Raw genomic sequence first — 21,964 nt, forward strand, 5'->3', positions numbered from 1 at the left:
CACAGTGTGTGTATGAATTGTAGAGGGAATGAATGTTCTTTCATTAACCCTTGTCAAGAGTGTGAAAGGTTGGATGAGGACGGATGGAAGTCTCTTTCTTCCTACTTAAGGAAGTTAGAGAAGGATAGGGCGCGTAAGGCTTCTTCCAGGAGTTCAAGTAGGTCGCATGTTAGCGAACTTGATGTTGAGAACCCGATAGTAGACGTAGTTCCTTCTCCTGTTTCAGCCCCTGCTCCCAGCTTTGAACCCGAAGATTCGTGTTCGGAGAACGCAGTAAGGAGTAATGAGAGCAAAGTACGCTCTTATAAAGGTAAGAGTGACAGTGCAAGTGATAAGTGCAGTGCCCCTAGTGCAGTGGAGGGTGCGTCTGACCGGCTCACTAACGCTTCCAGGCCTAGACCTCTTCCAGACTCCCAGACCCAGTGGAGGAGGAAAGTCGAAAGCCGCAGGAAGGTTAGGGAGAACCCCCACCGGTCAGGCGTCCCTTCGGCAGATCCTGTTGCTCGCTCCCAGGCTTCCTTGGATAGAGCCAAGAAGGAAGTGTTAAGACAGTGCTTTCTGTCTTCTTCGTCTCCTTCCTCCTAAGCGTAGATGGAGCGCTTCGGAGTCGTCTCGCCCTCTCAAGAGAGCTTGGAAGGAACCTTGCGCCCATTCCTTCAGCCCGAATCCTTCTCAGAAGAGCCAGAGATCGAGCGTAAGCGAACCAGGCGATCTTAAGAATCCTTCTTCTCTTTTCGCTCGGGCTTCTACTCCTGCCGAAGAGTTTGAGAGATCGCCAGCGCGCATCTTGGCCGGCCTACAGGCGCCAGATTTCTGCTTTAGCCAACTCTTTAGCAGGGAGTTCTCACCGTCGAAGGACGTCTCTCTACCGGTGAAGAAGTCGAAGAAGGATACTGCGGATTTCTTGCCTACTGCAGGAAGAGTGCAAGAGCCTCGCAGCAGAGCCTCTTTCATGAGCCTCTTTCATTAAAGAGAAACTCAGTCGCTCTCCGAGCAGGCGCTCCTCTCCCGCCAGCAGACGTAAGGATCTTGACAGGGCGTTCTTCTCCGAACACCGCTCTCCTAGTTTTAGGGGGGATAGGCATCGCTCTCCGAAGACTCGCTCCTCTTCTAGCAAGCGTCAAGAGTTTTGACAAGTACCAGGATTCTCGTTTGTTCCGATACGTAATACAAACCATCGGTCCTTTAACAATAGGAAGTAGCTAGCGGCAGCTGGAACGGTCGTAAGCTTCGAACAAGGGGAGAACGGTAGTTAACTGCTTGTCCGACAGTCGCGCGGGAGGTAAACAAATCACTTTTGCTTTCGGCCGCGGGTGTGAAGGACGTGTTCGTCATCGCTCTCGCATGCTTCATCGTCGTATGCTTTGTTTATATTGTGTTTTCTACTAATGGTTGTTTGACTTGAAAATGAAACTGTAAGTACACTGTTTTCATTTCATTACTTAATTATGAACCAACATGGAGTTATCGCCGTAGATGCGGCGATTTCCTTCTCTTTTCATGAATTGAACCTTGAATATGTCTCGGTGCCGAGGGCGGGCGCGCTCGCGCCCGAGTCATGTATTTTGGGTGAAAGTGTGTAATTGAAAAATGTAAGTACTCTTTTCATTATATTTTTGCCCTGTGCGTTCGTTACCGAGAGTGTGATGCGCTCGGCACGAGCCTTTTAATTTGTATAATAGAATGCAATGGAAGTGGATTCGCAATTGCAATATTCTTTTCATTTTCATTTATTTATTTGCATGAAATTTAATTTGGATCAATTTTCGTTCTTACCCGGAATTGATCCTTACGATTTTTTTTTATGTGAAAGTGAAATCGCAAGTGCAGTATTCTGTTTCATTTTCATATATATTTTTAGATAGCATCATATTATTGGATCAAGTTTCCGTTCTTACCCGGGAATTGATCTTTTCCCCTTAAGTTCTATGAAGTGAATCGCAAGGGCAGTATTCTGTTTCATTTTCATATTACTTTTCACTGCTGTGCGGGGTAGGGGAAGCGAAGGTCTGCCAGGAAGTCGTCGGAAAGCTCTCCCGCGACTTCCTTGGTATCGATTCTTCGTCTTCCTTCTGACCCCCGCTCAGCTTTCTTCGTTGTATTTTGTATTTGGGGTCTTCCTCCGTTTGGGGTGGGGCATGTCTTCCCCCCGTGCGTGAGGGAACCCCTCTTACTAATCTATCTATGTTACCGCAGGTGTACATCCTGGGGAGACGACCTTGGACAGGTATGGACCACCGCGGCGGCAGGGCGTGCCTAGCATCCACGGGCTGCTGCAGCGTCTAGCGAGGTCTGGGGCGGTCTCCACTACTACCACGGCCGCTTATGCTGCTCCCCCCCCTCCTGGTCTACACTCCCCATGCTGTGTCGATGACGCCGTCTGCCGCTACTAGGGCCGCCGCCGTACCGAGGTGGGGTTGCCGCCGCCGCCTGTTTCTTCGTGTTGTCCTGCCCCAGACTTCCGCTGTTCCAGCAGCTCGCCCCTGGACCGGCCGCCAGGACCCAGGTTCCGCTGGCTGCCGATGATTCTACGAGGCGATCGCTGGGCCTGCCGTACCTGCGCTGATGTGATTTCCGCTGTTGGCTTGGCTGTCCCCTTCGGGTCTACCGCTGCCGCTGTTCCTGCCGCTTCCTGAGGCTGGTTGCTGTTCCTGTCGCTCCAATGGTTCCTGAGCCTGTCCATGCTGGTCCTGCCACGGTGTGTCTTCCCCAGTCCCAGGTCCTTCCGGACAGGTGTTTCAGTCGGGCCGTGGTTGCTTCGGCAATAGCCCCGGCTCCGGCCTGGATGGAGGAACTTGACGACTGTCCTGCGTGAGCTGACGAGGAAGAGGAGGGAGAAGAGGAAGCTGTCATCTTCGTCTTCATCGTCTGCGTGCTGCCTCTTCCCCTTCGACTTCTAAGGCCCATAAGCCGAAGAAGAAGAAGGCTGCCTTCCCCCCTAAGAAGTCTCCTTGGGGGCGGGAACTTCTAAGGGCCCAGTTCCCACCCCAGTGGGACGGGGGGTCCTTCTGCTGGTCCTCCTGCTCCTTCGGGAGCGGGGCCCGTCTCCCCTTCCGTAAGGAAGAGATAGACGTGGACCAGAGGAGTATCGGTTAGCTTCTGGTACTTCCTCGCCTGGTGCTAGCGGCGATGCCGCTACGCCAGGTTCCGGCTCGGTCTCTCGATCGCGAGAAATCCCAAGAGTGTACGTTCTCCCTCGGGAGACCGTGAGCCAAGTTTTGGCGCCAGAGTTCGCTCGGCGCCAAGACGCGGCAACGGAGCAGAAGGCTGGTGAGAGCCGCTCAGGTGACTCTCGCCAGGCCAGCGGCCGCTCTTGCAGCGGACCAGCTGGTAACCCGGGTTTTCCCCCCTAAGAAGGCTCCTTCGGGACCTTCTAAGGGCCCGTCTCGCTCCGGCGATTCGGGGAGATCTTCTGCTGGTCCTCCCTGCTCCCTCGGGAACAGGGCCCGTCTCTTCTTCTACCAAGGAGAAGAAGACGGGGACCAGAGGAGTACCTGCTTCGGCTGGCACTTCCTCGCCTGGTTCTAGCGGTTCTGCCGCTAAAAACCAGATCCGCCTCGGCTTCTCGTTAGCGAGTTAGTACCGAGTGGACGGTCTCCCGCGGGAGATCGTCCAGCCAAAGTCTTGACGCCCGAGCTCGCTCTGCCGTCAAGACCGAAGCGCGGAGCAGAAGACTGGCGAGAGTCGTGCAGACGACTCTCGTCAGGCCAGTGGACGCTCTCGCAGCGACCAGCTGGCTGCTCGGGTTGACGTGACGGTCGCTGACCAGCCACGAGTTGAGGCGAGGAAGGGGTCCCCGCGGCCGTCGGTACCAACCACGGCTGGTACCAGCGGCTCGACGCGCCGATTGAGGACGCTCGCAGGTTTCACCGCGACAGCGAGCCTAGCAGGTCACCTGACGCCGCTCCCATCGGGACCCGGGCGGAGACGGTAACCAGCAAACAGCTCGCCTGACGCTAGAGATCAGCGTCGACGTTCTCAGCCGAGCCTCTCGCCCCAGGCGAGCGGCAAGGCTAGGCCTGCTGCTCGATCGCCACCGCGGGTTGACGATCAGCAGCAGCCCTCCAAGCACGCTGGTCCTGCCAGCGAGCTAGGGGGGAGCGTCAGGTCTGCCTCTCCTGTACCTTCAACCTCCTCGGGCTATACCGGGAGGAGCGAGGTACCTAGGAGTGATCGCGAGAGGTGCGCCGCTCGCGATCCCGCTATGACGCCGTATGGACCAGGCACGGTTCTAGGACCGACCAGGACCTATACGCGCAAGTAGCTGGAGGCGACCGGTCAGTGGTCTGCCGCTGTTCCTCCTTCTGAAGGAGGAGTATCTCGGGATCTGTTCTTGCTGGAGGGACTGGACGGTCCTACTCCGCAAGAACGCGGTTACTCCCGAGATACAGAGGAATTTGCAAAAGTCATTAAGCTGATTCGTCAGCATAATGACCTTGCGGAAGGATTGGCCGCTCCCACCAGCAGAGCCCACAACGGTCTCTGCTCGAGTCGTTTTGGGGCCCGAGAGGGAACCCAAACGACGGTGGGTCTGCCGCGATCGGGAGCTTGCCGATTCTGTCTCGAACCAGAGTCTCTCGTCTCGGACAAGAAGGCTCTCTCAGTTCTGGCCGGTCGATTCAAGCTACTTCCACCTCCTCTACTGCGACAGCGGCGTTTCTACGTGTCTTCGGACACCGTATTTAAATACTCCTTCGGTCCTCCTGAGAGGTTTCGACCCTCGACGAGGACTGGAATGCGTCGGAGGACGGTATCGGCTCTTCCTCCTGTCAGGTGTCGATCAGCCCCACCCAGACGACGTTCACAGTGGCGGCAGACCCTTACCTACAGTGAGAGTTCGTAACCCTAACCGCGGGAAAACGTTTTCTCCTGACGATACGGTTTTTCCCAGACTCCTGAGAGACCATCGCCGCAAGGCGATGGCGCCTCCTTCTTCTCCAACTGCTAGTTCCACTGGGAAGGCGAGCGAGTATCCAATTCCTCCCCCATTCCCTCTCTCCTTACGGCTACGAGGATAGGATCCCACGTTCGGGACTGCGCTACCGGGGGGACCTTCGGGTCCTACCTGACGTAAGCCCCGGTCGTTGAGGAGGGATCCTGCCCCATCTCGATTTTTACGGGAATCGAGAGGACCACCAGTCGATATCGTTTCACGAATTCGGTGGGGTTTGGTTTCGCAGACTGCTTAGAATTCTAAGGAAAATTTCTAGCGCATTCAGAGTGTTCGAGTTTTTTACGATCTCCAAACACTTAGGCGAGACCACGGTCTAAAGTGAGCGAGACGAGAATCCCCGATGTTACATGATAAATCGGGGGAACCTCGCCTATGCTCGAATTCCTGGAATTTCTAGCATTGGGAAGAAGACTGCTGCTGAAAGAAACTACTTACAGTAGGCGACCAACTCTGGAATTAGAGAAGATCGGACGGGAATATCAGTTTGGCTTGAACTATCGTTCTTAGTATTCTGTTACCATTGAAGTTTCTTTCCTTCGAGGAAGACTTCTCCTCACTCTTTGATAGAGGATCGAAGGTGGTCGATCTCCAATCCTTATTTTGTTTTCTTGAAGGAAAGAATTTAGGATGGAGATCGTTGTTCAGAATCCTACAAAAACTATACTACGTATATTAACCTCGCGACATGATTCTACTAAGCAGTTGAATGGTGCCGTAGGGGTAGGCGCATATCTAGTTTATCTACGGATTGCGACTTAGAAGAGAAGTATTCTAATTGAAACTGCAACTCGGGGTTGCCTGCAACCTCCCAGGAGTTTTCAGTTTCAATTTATATACTTATGGTTTGTCACGACAACACCATTTCAACTTTATATTTACCGAAAACATTCGTTTCGCCTAAATATAATTGCCTCGAGCATATCTTTTATGCTCGGTAGTTCTAGCCGAACGCATTCCTTCATGGAATAATGGATTACATGGCAATGCTCAGGATGACGAGTCGGCGCGAGAGCTCAGGCTCAACTACTGCGTTATTGAACTGCCTGACAGCAGCTCAGTATCAGCTGGGCCTCCGAGATGCACGGTCAGTTATGTCTCTCTCTCCCCTGGTTTGATTGACTACCGAACCGTATCTCTGCCCAACAATCATGGACTTAGGTCTCTGATTAATGGGGATTCTCGCAATAATGAAGGACCATCTACTGCTGTGACGCTAGATTCCATCGCCTTCGACATTGCGAGAAGTTTTCAATAGAGATATCTTTTGGACCTTTCATCTTTCTGTTTACCGAACGGTAACAGAAGTCTGTACAAGTCCCTCCCGCTGCATCGCCACTGCGATAATGCGAATGATTTTGCAGACATCTGAGTTTGGTCTTCAAAATATCTCGTATTCGTTGGTGTACAATTGTTCATTGTTCAACCCGAAATTACAAGATTTGTCAGAAGACATCGCCTACTCTCCAGACCTGACAGCTCTACTTCCAAATGTTCATCCCATGAGAAGCAGTTCTTCAGGCGGCTTTCCCCTGTGTTTCATTACTGAAGAACGCCCCGCTTTCATTGCAACTACGACTTCTCACCGGACAGCAATGAAATAGCGGTTAGCGTTTTCAGTCATTGTAAGCACAGGTTATGAATCTTGAGAATCCTTCTCTCGATTCGTCTGTGAAGACGTAGGTTGCATTCAATATCTACCTTCATCTTCAACGGTACATAGTGTTGTTTCTACCTTAGCTGAGATTCAACAACCAGGAGATGTTTTGCCTTCAGGGACCTCGGTCTCTAGAAGGCAATTGACTTTCGACCTGTTGGGCACATGCCTTAAGAGAATCATCACCTCGCTGTCCGGCATTGGTGACAAAAACAAATACATTATTTGTTTGGTCTCTCGGCATAACCTTTAAAGGCGAAGGTCACGTGACTTACTCGGATGCTTTGACAACTTGCCTCCTACCGACGCAGTCAGTCGGCAGCTGTCAGAGCGCCCGAGTCAGTTACGAACTACGCTGTTGACTTAGTTCGGTTGTTACAGAGCAATCATTACTTCGTTTTAATAGCTTGTCACAGTACCCATACCATTGACACCCACCATGGAGTGTCGGTGTCCTATCCACTACCGAGAACTTCGCTGCATGGGGATAGGAGGATGCGAGAGACTTCGTGGCAAATGGACAGACCAGTATGGGTACTGGACATCACCGAAGTAGAGAAGAGGGATAGGTCATGCGACTATTTCCTTCTTTTCCTCTGAGGAACTGCATGACTTCTCCTGCGAAGTCAAGCATCCAGGGGATGGGGATCCGTGACGCTCGATTTCGTACCGAACTTCGTAGCGAAGACTCAGAACCCTTCGGTCCCTGACGATTGGTTCGAGTCGTTCACAATCCCCTCCCTAATGGACTTCACCGCCTTCGTTGCGAAGGAGATGCTGCCTTGTCCGCAAGAACTTCTCCGTGGCGCAGGTACTGAAGGCAGGGGTCTGGTCCAACCAGACCACATGCCTTCCTTCTACCTTCGGGATATTGCCCACAGGTCCTTGGATCTTTTTCCTTGGGACCCAGTGGTGGCTGCTCAACACGTTGTGTAGCGAAACCCAGACCTCGCAGGCTGAACAGCATCGAGTCCTGGTGTGACCGTAAGAATGGATGAGTGAATGAGAGAGTGACTGGCTCCTCTTCCCATCTTTTTCTTCCCCTCTACCTGTCGTTAGAGGGACACGGTCGTCACCCTGCTGGATTAGGACAAGATGCAGGTGAGCTACTCAACAGAGCCCCATCCTATCCCTTTCACTAGGGATAGGAGCGTATATCCACCACTTCCTCCAACAAGGGGGAGGAAGTGGATGCCAGCTTGAGACAACCCATACTTTATGTTGCCTCTTGCAAACAGGAACAAGTTCTTGCTTGCTGGTACGAAGAGATACGCTTGCCTCTCTCTTAGTACTCGGCAGAGGTCTGACCATTGATCCTGCGGTGCACACCCCGATCAATCGGACAGAGGCTTGGATCCCTCCCTCTCTCTTACGACCAGGAGCATTCCAGGGATGGACGAACACCAGTCTGTTCATCAAAAGACTCAGATTCCTCCCACCAAGAAGTGAGTCTTCCTATTGTTAAAGGACCGATGGTTTGTATTACGTATCGGAACAAATGACAATTTGTCGAAAATTGCATTTTTCCTAACTATACAAACCTGAGGTCCTTTACATATAGTCCCTCCTCATGCCACCCCTCACTCTGCGTATTTTGCATGGGCCAAAAGCAAAAGTGATTTGTTTACCTCCCAGGCGCGACTGTCGGACAAGCAGTTAACTACCGTTCTCCCCTTGTTCGAAGCTTACGACCGTTCCAGCTGCCGCTAGCTACTTCCTATTGTTAAAGGACCTCAGGTTTGTATAGTTAGGAAAACAAAAATGCACAATTTTCGACAAATTGTCATTTTGTCCAGGATCGTAGTAGGCGCTCTTTGCCTGGAAGCCGCTCTCCTCTGCACAGGCGCACGGAGACTAGTAGGCGCTTTTCTCCGGATTTTGTTTCTTCGCCTGAGACTCGTTCTCCATCTGTAAGACACAGAGAAGATAGTTGGCGCAAAGAGCCTAGCAAGAGACAGACTAGACAATCTCCTCCTTGCGAGCGCCCTCGGTCGGATAGGCGCTCAGAACCTCGCAAACGCTTTGCGTCTGACAGACGCTCTTCTTCGGAAGACTTTTTGCCTTGTGACAGGCGCCAAGAGCCTGACAAGCGCTTTGGATCGGACAAGCACCAAGGACCTGACAAGCGCTTAGAACTTGACAGGCGCCTAGAGCCTAGCAGGCGTAAGATACCTGATAGGCGCTCTCCTCATACTAGGAGCCCTTCAGTTGTCTCTGATAAGGATTTTGACAGACGCGCCTCCTCTAGCAGGCGCTCTCCCAACAGGCGCTCTCCCAACAGGCACTCTCCCAGCAGGCGCTCTCCCAGTAGGCGCTCTCCTAGTAGGCGCTCTCCTAGTAGGCGCTCTCCCAGCAGGCGCTCTCCCAGTAGGCACTCTCCTGGTAGGCGCTCTCCCAGTAGGCACTCTCCTGGTAGGCGCTCTCCCAGCAGGTGCTCTCCCAGTGGGCGCTCTCCCAGCAGGCGCTCTCCCAGCAGGCGCTCTCCAGCAGGCGCTCTCCCAGTAGGCGCTTCTCCCAGCAGGCGCTCTCCCAGAGTAGGCTCTCTCCTAGGAAAAAGCTCTCCTATAGACAGCCGATCTTCCAAAACGTCTTTCTTCGGAAGAAGACATGGTGCTTCCGAGGAAGATCTTCCATAGGATTCTTCAGGTTCCTGTTATAAGAGATTAACAGAACTTCTCTTACAAGAATTTGGAGTCTCTTTCGGCGGTTGCTCCTCCGTCTCCCCCTTCCTTATTTTCAACGGCTAGAACTTCGAAGACGTCGTCGGTGGTGAAGATGAAACCTACGGTGTCGATGAAGAAGGCGCTCAAGAGCTTCGACGATTGGTTCGTCTCTAAGGAGGAGAAGGGGAAGACCGTTTTTTCCTTCCCACCTTCCAAGCTTACGGGAAAGATGGGATTCTGGTACGAGTCGGGGGAGCCTTTGGGTTTGACTCTTCCAGCTTCTGCAGACTCGGACTTCTCTTCGTTGGTGGATTCCGCCCGTCGCTCGGCACTTAACTCTGCAAAGACGACGTGGGGTATGAGCGAACTCGACCACCTTCTGAAGGGAATGTTCCGGGTTCTGGAAGTGTATAACTTCCTCGACTAGACCCTCGGAGTCTTGGCTAAGAGGACGAGGGAGCAAGAGTCTCTTTCTCCGGAGGATTTGCATTCGGTCCTGTCTTGCATGGACAAGGCAGTGAGAGATGGTTCTGGAGGAGAGGCTGCTTTTCGGGCAGGAGTTGTTAAGAAAAGGGCAGTCTGCTCCTTTTTAACCAAGGCGGTGTCTCATGCGCAGAGATCGTCGTTATTGTACGCTCATCTTTCCCAGCAGCTCTTCCCCAAGAAGATCATCAATGACATTTCCAGCGCTCTTTCAGCAAAGGCGACGCAGGATATGTTGGCTCGTTCAGTGAGAATTCCAAAGGCTTCCTTTCAGCCTAAGGCGAAGAAGGAAACGTCGATTAAGCAAGAGCCCTTTCGAGGAGGCCCTTCTTCCCGTGCTTCTTCCTCCAGGACAAGACCTCCTAGAAGAGGAATGACCTTCTCTCGATCGATCAGATCGAAGAAGTAGTACGAGTGTCCTCCAGACTGCAGTTGGTGCCAGACTGCTAAGTTTTGCAGACGTCTGGGCACAGAAGGGGCCGGACAACTGGTCCCTCTCTATAATCAAGAAAGGATACCTCATTCCCTTCGTTTCGAGACCACCTTTGACCACCACACCAAGGGAGTTAATGGCCAGGTACAAAGACCCCCACATGAATCAGGCCCTTGCTCTAGCAATAGAGCTGATGCTGGAGAAGCAAGCGATAGAGATGGTGCAGGACCCTCATTCCGCGAGTTTCTACAACCGTCTTTTTCTTGTGCCCAAGAACTCAGGAGGATGGAGACCGGTTCTGGACGTAAGCGCCCTGAATGTCTTTGTGAAGAAGAGAAGGTTTACGATGGAGACAACATCCTCAGTATTAGCGGCCCTTCGTCCAGGGGACTGGATGGTGTCACTAGACCTTCAGGACGCTTACTTTCATGTGCCAATCCATCCTTCTTCGCGCAAGTTCCTGAGATTCATGTGGAAAGGGAAAGTGTTCCAGTTCAGGGCTTTGTGCTTCGTCCTCTCCACAGCCCCCTCAAGTCTTTTACAGGGCTGATGAAGAACGTAGCACAATGGCTTCATCTCGAAGGAGTGAGGGTGTCCCTTTACTTGGACGATTGGCTGATCAGGGCCAAATCGAAGGAGAAATGTCTGGAGGACCTTCACATCACTTTGACCTTAGCGAGTTCTCTGGGTTTGCTGATAAGCTTCGAGAAATCACAGCTAATCCCCAGCCAAGATCGTATTTATCTGGGGATTCGGATGGTTTCTCAGGTTTTTCGGGCATTTCCATCCCCGGTAAGGATAAACCGTTGTGCAGAGAAGGTCGCAACCTTTCTAGAGAAAGATGTATGCACAGCGAGGGAGTGGATGAGTCTGTTGGGGACACTCTCCTCGCTGGAGCAATTCGTTTCTCTAGGGAGGTTGCACCTCAGACCCCTCCAGTTCTTCCTGAATCGGAACTGGAATCAGGGTGCTCAGGACCTAGATTTTGTGTTCAAGATCTCGAACGAGATAAAAGATGATCTCCGTTGGTGGGCAGACCCCCTTCTTTTCAAGGAAGGCATTTCCTTACGGTTGAAGAACCCCGACCTAGTGTTATTTGCAGACGCATCGAACAAAGGTTGGGGAGCGACTCTAGGATCCAGAGAAGTGTCAGGCACCTGGATGGGGGAACAGGTGTCTGGCATATCAACAAAAAAGAACTCATGGCGATTTGGTTAGCCCTCAAGGAGTTTCGAACCTCTCGTTCAGAAGTCTTCAGTTCAGATCAACTCGACAACACCACAGCCCTGGCTTACATTCGGAAACAGGGGGGGACTCACTCATTCTCCCTGTACGAAACAGCAAGAATGCTCCTCTTGTGGTCGGAGGAAAGGGAGATAAGTCTCCTCACCAGGTTCGTACAGGGAGAAAGAAATGTCAGAGCAGATCTGCTCAGCAGAAGAAACCAAGTCCTTCCCTCAGAATGGACCCTTCACTTGGACGTATGCCAGGAGCTGTGGAAGATCTGGGGCAGACCTCATCTGGACCTCTTCGCAACTTCCAGGAACGCGAGGATAGACCTGTACTGCTCACCGATTTCAGACCCGAAAGCAGTAGCGGTAGACGCGTTCCTGTTGGACTGGAGCAACCTAGACCTTTATGCGTTTCCCCCTTTCAAGATTCTAGAGAGAGGACTAAGGAAATTCTCAGCATCAGAAGGAGCAAGGATGACCTTGATAGCTCCATTAATGCCCGGCCCATGGACTGGTTCACAGAGGTACTGGAATGGTTGGTAGATGTTCCAAGATCCCTGCCACTAAGAGTCGATCTGCTCAAACAGCCCCACTTCGACAGGTTTTCAAGAACCTCCCCGCTCTCAGTCTGACTGGATTCAGACTATCAAGAGTCTGGTCAGAGCTAAGGGGTTTTCGGCAAAGTCTGCAAGAGCAATTGCCAATGCACGTAGACCTTCCACTTCTTCCAGGGTCTACCAGTCGAAGTGGGATGTTTTCTGACGTTGGTGCAGGAATCAAGAACGTTTCCTTCCTCCTCCAGTACCTCTGTGACCCAGATAGCAGACTTTCTTTTTTTCCTGAGGGAAAAATGCAGTTTGGTAGTCTCAACCATTAAGGGCTACAAGAGTATGCTATCTTCTGTGTTCAGACACAGGGGATTAAACATCTCTGAAGATAAAGATCTGCATGACTTGATCAAGTCGTTTGAGACATCTAAAAGGAACTCTTGTTTAACCCCAAGCTGGAACCTGGATGTAGTGCTATCGTTTTTAAGATCCTCTAGATTCGAACCTCTCCATTCAGCTTCCTTCAGAGATCTTACTATTAAGACCTTGTTTCTCTGGGCTTTAGCTTCGGCTAAGAGAGTAAGTGAACTGCAAGCTCTGGAAGGAGATGTTGGGTTCCAAGGAGACTCAGCTGTGTGTTCGTTTCTCCCGTCTTTCTTGGCCAAGAATGAAAACCCCTCTTCACCTTGGCCCAGGAGCTCCGAAATTAAAAGCTTATCCTCTCTAGTTGGAATAGAAGAGGAGAGGACCCTTTGCCCTGTAAGGAGCTTAAAGTTTTTATCTCCAGAAGAAGAAAAAACTTGGGGCTAACTCAGACATCCTATGGTGTTTTCCGTAAGAGATCCTAGTAGGCCCTTATCAAAGAATGCCCTGTCATTCTTTATAAGGAACCTTATCAAAGAAGCTCATGCATCTTGTGACCAAGATCAGTTTAGACTTCTTAAAGTCAAGGCGCATGAGGTAGGGGCTATCTCTACATCTTTGGCTTTCAAGAAGAACATGTCCTTACAAAACCTCATGAAGGCGACTTATTGGAGGTGTGAGTCAGTCTTTGCCAACCACTACCTGAAAGACGTAAGAATTACGTATGAGAAGTGCTTTTGGGTTAGGCCGTACGTATCGGCGGATTCAGTGCTGGGGCAGGGAGCTGAAGCATATCCTTTTAAATATTTCCCGTATTGTATTGTATTGTGTTTTGGTTGTGGGAAGGAGGATGCAGGAGGCATCTCCTTCTTTCGTAGTTCTAACATTAGTGTTTTGGTTAGGTGATTGTTTGTGCTTGAAGCTCCTTGCAATGGTAGTGGACAGGCTCTGTCATTTAAGTGGGTTGATCCCCGTTGACTAGACCCTAACTGGATTCTACCAAGTAAGCGGAGTCAGTTCCCATTGGTAGACCCAAAGAGTTTTTCAGCTGTAGGTCACGCCCTTGCTGTAACTCTTCAGGCAACGCAGACTTGTAGACAGTAACTATGAAGTCTTCTGCCTAAATCAGGTAAGAACAAGGGTATTTTATTACTTTAACATATGTTATTTCCCCTTTCTCTGGACTTATAAGTCTCTTTCCCTCCACCAAGGGTGTCAATCAGCTATGTATATATCTGGCAGGGAAGTTCATGTACAAAAATTATATTGTTAGTATACAATAAAGTTTTGTACATACTTACCTGGCAGATATATCGATTGATGGGCCCTCCAGCCTCCCCTCAGGAGACAGGTGAAGAGAAAGTGGATTGGTTCTTACACCTGCCACAGCGGCGGGTAAGGTAGATCACCTGACCTACCTGTAGCGTGTGCCGCGAGTTTTGAATTTTCTGTCGTGACGTCAGAGTCGTAAGCTATGTATATATCTGCCAGGTAAGTATGTACAAAACTTTATTGTATACTAACAATATCGTATTAGGGAACAACACTTCTTTGTAGGTAGCATGGTAATATTTTTCTAGAAACAGTGTTTGAAAGTACTCTAATTAATATTTTTCTTTCATTGTGCCCCTTTTTTATATTGACACATTTGATTTTTTGCAACATATAATTCTTTCTCATTTTGCTTTATATGTCATGTCTTAATTGGGTTTGTGCATTTTTAATGTAGATTTTAATTTCCATGACATGTGATTACCAAGCCATTTTAAATGATCTCCATGCCCTTCAAAATCTTTTGTTTTAGAAGTACTATATAAATTTAGGGATTATACCATACCCGAGTACAGAAAAAGGAAAAAACCAAAAATAGCTCGTATGTACATAGTATGTTTAATAAATCTTTTTATAGTTACTGTATTTGTATGTTACTTAAAAAAAAAAAAGTTCATGTGCCTTACATTGTCTCTTGTACCAGTGACAAAACTATGTTTGTGGTATACAGTACTATGTTTATTCTTTAGGGGACCCATCCCAAATGCCTATGCTGCATTTAACTGTACCAGGTATGACTAATAGTAAAAGTTATTCTGTAGTCTTTAGGAATTCTTCTGTAGTCTTATATATATAGTCCATATCCTTTACAGTATGTTATATAGAATAATTTAGAGTACTGTACTATGTACTGAAAATGGACCATGTATTGAAACATACATATAGCATAAGTTAATTATAATTTTAGTTTGTGGTATTGTAAGTACAAAGCTAAAATCGTAATTTTAGTCAGTTGTATTGTGAGTATGGTAAAAGTGTATTGAACAATATTTCAGAAAAATAGTATCACAATACCCTGGACAGTAATTTACTTATATAACAAGCATAATTCTGTGGTGCAAATAGTAAAGTTCCTTTTTTTTTTTTAATCTATGAAAAGAAATATCTTGTCAGCTAATATTACTGTATCTGACAATAAGTTTTGATATTTAAATTTTTAAGGATACCAAAATGAAGTACAATTATTTATCTTGAAAATAATGCCAAAATGAAAATTCTATCATGAGAAACAAAATTACAGCAAGAAATATAAGAGAATTAGCTTTTTAAATGTGTGAGCTGGAAGTCAGAACAGTGTATATATTATGTCAAAGATGAGTTTTGGACTCTAAAAAATCTGATAGGGTTATGTATTGTATTAGCGTTACACTTGTCAATGATAAGATTGATAAATATTTAATTTTTTATAATATATAATATACAGGCAGGCCCTGGTTATCGGCGATCCGGTTTTATGACGCTTAGCTAGCACTGACATCCAGTTTATCAGCGCCGATAATAGAGTATTGTTGCCGATACATATTTAAGAGAGCCGCCATTACCGGTTCATCAGTGCCGAAAATTGTCAATTTTCGGTTATCTGCAATTTTTGCTCATGAAGCTGTCAGAACAGAACCCCTGCCGATAACCAAGGTAGTCCCCGTTTATTGTCGGGGGTTCTGTTCTGACGGCTTGATAATAAGCGAAAATCACTGGTAACCAAAAATCGATAAGCGAAAATCACTGATAACCAAAAATCGATAAGCAAAAATCACTGATACCAAAAATTGGGCAATTCAAGACTGACAACTGGTTATGGCTCCTCTGTTAGGTATGTATCGGTGCCATAACTCTATTATCAGCATTGTTTCCCAATTATTGGCAATGATAAGCAGAAATCAGCTAATATTGGCCGATTTTCGTTGCTAGACAGGCCGTAAAACCAAAATTGCAGATAACCGAGCCCGCCGATAACTGGGGACTACCTGTATTGTATTATAAATTAATAAACTAATTAAACAGGATATATGCAAGTGGACATTTGTGACCTGTAAAGTTTTACAGTGATGAAGAGTACTGTACGCTATTACAGTAATTTATAGCATTAATTATATGTTATTAAATAGTCACATTAGGTGATGTAAATGTACGTTGTTCATTAACCCTTAAGGGACAGGGTAAATATATATCATGCACACCCGGGCAAGCTTTAAGTTCAGCCAATTTAAGAAAAGAAAACATTTCAATGAAAAAAGATAGATATGCAAATGCACATGGTGTAAGAAAAAAAATCCAAAGAAATCTTTGCTACCTTTCACAGGAAGTTGAAAGTGACTATTTACAACTCTGTGTAGGGCCCTTTTTACAAGACACTCATATATATTTCACCAAGTTTGACATGTTTTTTCTAATATAATTGATTTTGCATTGTAAAATTATAATTACTGCTCACACAATATAATAACAGATAAGAACTAAAATCAGTAACAAATTCTGAATATATTTGTTGTAAAATACTAAGTGCATTTAGGTCTAACAGGTACAATGGAGTTTGAGAGTTGTAAAATATTTACATAAATTTACAGAGATCAGGAGATTCAGTAACTTTTTTTTAGAGGTATACATGTTTTTTCTAATATTATTTTGCAGAATAACAATTATAACTGATAGCATATCATAAAAGATAAGAACAAAAACCACCAGCAATCCCTGGGTATATTTATGAGCAAATAATTAAAAAGATGTCATTGGAGAGAGAGAGGAGGAAGACATTCCCCTTTTAAGTCAAGAACAATACTGTCTTCCTGAGACGCAGTTGGTTGAGTTGAGGATACAGTTGCCACAAGTCATTTATGGACAATTGACGTGATGGAAACACTCTCCTGCTCAATTCAGCCAAATCGTACAGTGTGTAATATTCATATGGTGACTTGAGTAGCCGTCCATTACTCAAACCCTTTTATATTGATATACTTATATGATGGTGCCCATCCATTAAGGGTTAATACACTTAACTAACATAATTTACTAATTTACAGATATATAAAAGTAACAGATAAAAGTAACTGATTTCAGCTTCAGTTTGTATACATATTGGGCAAATATAAATCTTAAAAAGCTAAGATAGTGTATAGAGAACATGATTTCTTTGTCTTCCATTATAATAGTTTTACTTAGCTTCAGCAAATAAGTACTTTCTTCTTTTTACCATGGGACACTTTGGCATCATAGCTTTTAGAAATCTATTGTCCTTTAATAAGCTTGCATAGTTAATACAGGCCTAGCTGTAGTAAAAAAGAAAGGAAACTTTGCCCTAAGGCAGCTGAAATCAAGTAGTATACGTATATGAATAAGTGCAGATAGTTATTTCTATCTACAAGCATGTAGAGGTAATTATTTTACAATATAGAATTCAGTTGTAACAGTGCAGACTTCATCTTGTTTAGTAAATAAAAAGATGAAAACATTTAAGATTTCATTAAAAAAACAGATCATGTAGGATATGCTTTCTAGTATGAATAGAGTTGCTGGTTTAAGAAAAAAAAAAAAAAAACAAAAAAAAAAAAGTCTTTCTTTGATCACTAATCTTCTGCCTTGATATACAACATTATTCTTATTAGTATTTTATTGCTGTTTTGTTGGGTTATGCTGTAATATATTTTAATTTAATTTTCTCTAATCTTTTCTTTATGGTAAGTCTCTAAAGTATTACATTCAGTTTAAGTTAAAAATGGGATTTGCTCATCACATTTTTGCTGTAATGAGGTATGTACATACGTATTTCTCATTTATGAGCAGAGTGAAGTACTACTATAGGTTTTATGTAATTTTGCAGTTTTCTAGGTGCCTAGGAAGGAGATTTTTTCAGCAAATGCATAAAACATTTATTTTAAAAATGTATTTACATATTGTGAGCTCCAATCTAAATTCGTTTTTGCCACACATCTATCACTGAAAGATAGATGTGTGGTCCCCAAATTTATTTTTGCATCATAAACAGGATACTATCAGTTGTAGCCTTACATTTATACACCAACATCGTTATCCATTTATATCAAACAATTCATCTTATTTTTCTCTGTTCAATTAGGCGTTAAGGTTGGTAATGGTACCCTTAATAGTTACTGTATTTTTCCTTTCCCAATAGCTGATCATTTGGTTGTTGTTTACTAGGTTTTATTTAGAAGTACGTATTACAGATATTGCCATTTCTTGAAGAACTTTGCTGTTGTTAATCAGTTTACTGTAGTTCTAGTTTTTCTTTTATTGGTTTATGATGAGCTTTTTGGGTATTAAGCTTAGTGGTAATTAATGGTTTTCCAGGTTGTACCTATTTTATATTTTTTATTTTATTAATTTTGTTGTATTTTATCCAGGGTATCAGTGTACATTCTGTATATGTTATTTAATATAATAGTGCATATTATCCAGCATATAAGAAGATTAGCCCACAAGCTCTGAGTAGCTGGTTTCAGTTATATGTTACAAATGCTACCCTCAGATTATTTGTGAACCTGTGGGTCCATACTGCTTGTATGGTACATGTAAAGACCAGAAATGTTGGCTGTGAATTAGTGTATTGACGTAGTTAGTATGGAATGAAAGAGCCAAGATTTCTAAATATTAAGTTTTAACTCCAGTTTTTTTCTTTTACCTTATTGCACAATTAGGTGAAGCAGATGAAGAGTGTGAAGGGAGTGACCGTGATGGTGGTGGTGGAGGGGGAGGGGGTGGATTGTTCCCAGGAGCTCCTGACCATGATGCAAGCCCCAAACCAGCTACCAGGCTGAAAGAGAAGAGAATGAACAGGTTAGTAATATATTTTACTGTTTAACTGAGCTTTTCTTTTTACCTAGCTTTTCATTACACATACAGTACTATTACTGTTTTTGGTAAGACTCTAAACCAGTATCATTCTTTAATATACACACATGTATATCATCAAATTCCTATCTGGCTTTGTAACACTATCTACCAATTAAATTAATTCTAGTTATTTAAATGTCTGTACCCATCACATTATATTTTACTCCAGAAAAAGATGTTGAGTCAATACCTAGAGATGAATTTTTTATTATGTTTGTTGAGAACCGCTGCCATTAATTGTCCACAGACCTAACCATACCATAAAGGTTCAAACAGCAAAGGGATCGACGTAAGCTTCGTGAAAAGAGACGTAGCACTGGAGTGGTCCATCTTCCATCAACAGAGGTGAGGAACTTTTTGAAGTTTGTAAATACTTAGGAGGAAAGTAGACTTAGGTAGGTCATTATTACATACCATACTCACCTTCATTTAAAATTTTGGTAATGTAGCAGAAGAAAGAGTCAGAATGCTGTACAGTACTAACACTAGGTTCAGAGAAAGATACCCTGATGCTTCTTATTTAGAGGCCAGTGGTGAGAGAGGCTGGCCCTTTGCTCAACAACAGTAAGTCTAAACATGTAATAGGAGTTCACTATCTTTAAACTATCACAGAAACATAGAAGAAATTAATAATAAATTGCATTTTATATACTATGTAGTATGTACTCTTCTTATTTGCCCAGCATATATTTAGGGACATGGGACTCAAAAGTTAATCTAAGAACAACAGAAGTAATGACATAAAATGTGAAATGGGATGCAGTAATATTACAATCGTTAGAGAAAGGATTAATGAGGTTGAATCTTTTAAATTATTCAGGAACAATAGTATCTAGGTTTTCTTGAGTTATAAATTTCTGGAAGACTAAAATAGACAAATTGAACACTTGGCAGGCTAAAGAAGATTTCAGAGTCAAACATGTATATTTTGAAATTGCCTCCGAAAATAGATTTTATATATAAAATTACTAGATCTATATTGTGTGACAATGAAACTACAGTACATTTATCAAAAGATTTTGTAGATTTGAGAATAAAGTTTGGTAACACCATAATCGGGCCTAGACAGCAGAATGTTAGGAATGACACCATAAGGAAAGTTATGGGAGTTTCAAATGTAGATGGAAGAATACTAGTATTGTGTGATAGCATCAGTTGGGCTCCTGTGGGCATCAGAAAAAGGGAAGACCCAGACTTACTTGGAAGTGAAGTATGAGAAGGGAAGTAATAGAGGGTGGAGATTTAAAGAAAATAAAAAAAATTCAAGGATGACAGATGTAATTTCTCAAACTGCATCATAAATGTACTTTTACTTTTGAATTATTTTCTAACAGATAATTTGTCTCATGCTTTCTGTTTCATAGTCAACGGGAGGCAGCACTGGAGAAGATGAAGAGTTGCTGTCAATGACAGCAGAAGACTCGCCGTAACACTCATACAACGAACATCCTAGAGAAAGAGAAACAGGCTGCAGCTGGGGACCATCATGCTGTTATCTCTGTACTCCATCTGCATCTGACCAGCACAAGAAATCCTTTACAAGTCATAGAAATAAAAGGTGGTTATAAAATAAAGTACAGGTTGTCCCCGTTATTGGCTGGGGTTCCGTTCTCGGCGGGGTGCTGACAAGCGAAAACCGCCATTAACCGAAACTCAGCAATTTCTGGCGGTTTTTGTTAATGATGCTGATAACAGGGTAATGACAGCATAACTCTTTTATTGGCACCTTATGGCACCAATAATAGAAACTTGGCCCGTTACAGCACCATAGTCGCTGATTTTATGGCGCTAGAGTCTAGCGCCATGAAACCGGATCGCCATTAACCGAGTTAGCCAATAACTGGGGACTGCCTGCATGGCAGTTTTAGTGGTGTATAGGTATTTCTTAATTCTTCAAGTATTATGCTGTAGATATATCAGCTATAAAATGTCAGAAAGGCCTTGAAGTACTATTTGAAATGTTCTTAGAATTCTAAGCCTTTTAATGAGTTTTAATACTTTCATTCATATACACATATGTATATGTATATATATACTATATGAATTATATTTACACAAATGAGTTGCTTACACTTCAGTTTTTTATTACAATCCAGAAATATTCTGACAATAGGGCATTTATTAATTTACTGTTAATAATAATACAATATTAGGTATCGGTGTAGTTAGGCTAGTTACAGTGATTTATCAAAATATTATTTTTAAGTGGTCTGTTACCTTTCAGGTTAGAAAATGGTTGGTATTTGTAAGTTGTAGTTCTTGAGTTTTGATTATTTTGCTTTGAAAAAACATCAGAAACAGTGCATTTTAGTTAAGTCAGTAGGATTTCCCATTACAGTAAAGGTCCTGTAAAAACACTGTTACAGTAGTACCATGCAGTTTGGTATAAGTACTTTTCCTTGCGCTTCGTTGATTTTTATAAACTGGCTGTAAAATTTGTAGGGTATTACTTATTTTTTTTTTTTTAGGACCCTCCTTAGTACAGGTATTTTTTTTTTTTACAAGCACTTGATAAAAATCAGAACCAGAATAAGGAAACTTTCTTCCATTATTTTAATAATATTAATCTTGTATCAATTTCTCTTGGGGTATGTTGATATTCACTTTAAGGAAATCTAATCATAGATTTCAAAGTCTCTTAGTCATAGATTTTGAAGTCTCTCTCTTACAGCCCAAGTGACTTGGAAGCTGATGATGAAGATAACCAAGATTATGATTCTCTTACTGGAATGAGCGACTCAACCTTGTCGCTTGTCCAGCTGCAAAAAGTGCTCTCCATTCATCAAATAATTTACAGACTACACGACCACCAGCCAATGGCAGGCCAGCCACCCCAACAACTTCAGAAAGTGTTGATGAGGTGGGTGACATTTTATTTATGAAAAACTGGGACAACCAAGATGCATGGGAAATAATTCAGTTTTTTGCTAGGATGCAATGAAAATTGAATAAAAGTTATCTGAACAGGTGAAAAGGTTCTTTTTAGACAAGGCAGTAGTTGATGTTAATTGCAAAGATTTAATATTGATATTGAAGATTACATTTTGAGTCAAATGCAGTATGTAATAGTAATTTTGGGGAGAGGTTTTTTATCTTGGAAAGTAAGTCATCAAGTGTCTTAAGTTTGTCTTTAACACCATGTGGATTAAGCCTGAACAATGATTTGTTCTAGTGTTTAATATGTATAGATTTCATATAGCATTCAGAGATATCGAAGAACTTAAAATCTGGTTTGCTGTCTTTATATTTACTCTATGTATAAAGTAAATATCATAAATGTTTATATACCTAAGAAGTCTTAGCTGTGGTTTAATTATTACTTTGTAAAGCATCATTATCATCATTTCCTGGTATTTCTTTGTTATCATATTGCAGTATTTTAACCTCATGGCAACAAGAAAATATGCCATATTTTATTTAAAATGGATCCCAGCTACAGTGGCGTGGTTGGTTTGGT

At 44.4% G+C, this 21,964-nt stretch overlaps 1 protein-coding gene across 3 annotated transcripts in view; it reads left to right on the forward strand.

The window, feature by feature from the left end:
* Positions 1-21,964, forward strand: part of LOC135212573 (PRKC apoptosis WT1 regulator protein-like) — a 64,753-nt gene that overhangs the window by 10,073 nt on the left and 32,716 nt on the right. For 2 of the 3 annotated variants that reach the window (XM_064246115.1, XM_064246116.1), the window contains exons 3-4: positions 14,352-14,393; positions 18,312-18,450. In XM_064246115.1, the coding sequence (XP_064102185.1) occupies positions 14,352-14,393; positions 18,312-18,450 (181 nt within the window). The remainder of the gene's footprint in view (positions 1-14,351; positions 14,394-18,311; positions 18,451-21,964) is intronic. The other variant, XM_064246117.1, reaches the window with a different exon arrangement.

The sequence above is a fragment of the Macrobrachium nipponense genome, chromosome 41 (genome assembly GCF_015104395.2).
Source record: "Macrobrachium nipponense isolate FS-2020 chromosome 41, ASM1510439v2, whole genome shotgun sequence".
In the NCBI taxonomy this organism is placed as follows: domain Eukaryota; kingdom Metazoa; phylum Arthropoda; class Malacostraca; order Decapoda; family Palaemonidae; genus Macrobrachium; species Macrobrachium nipponense.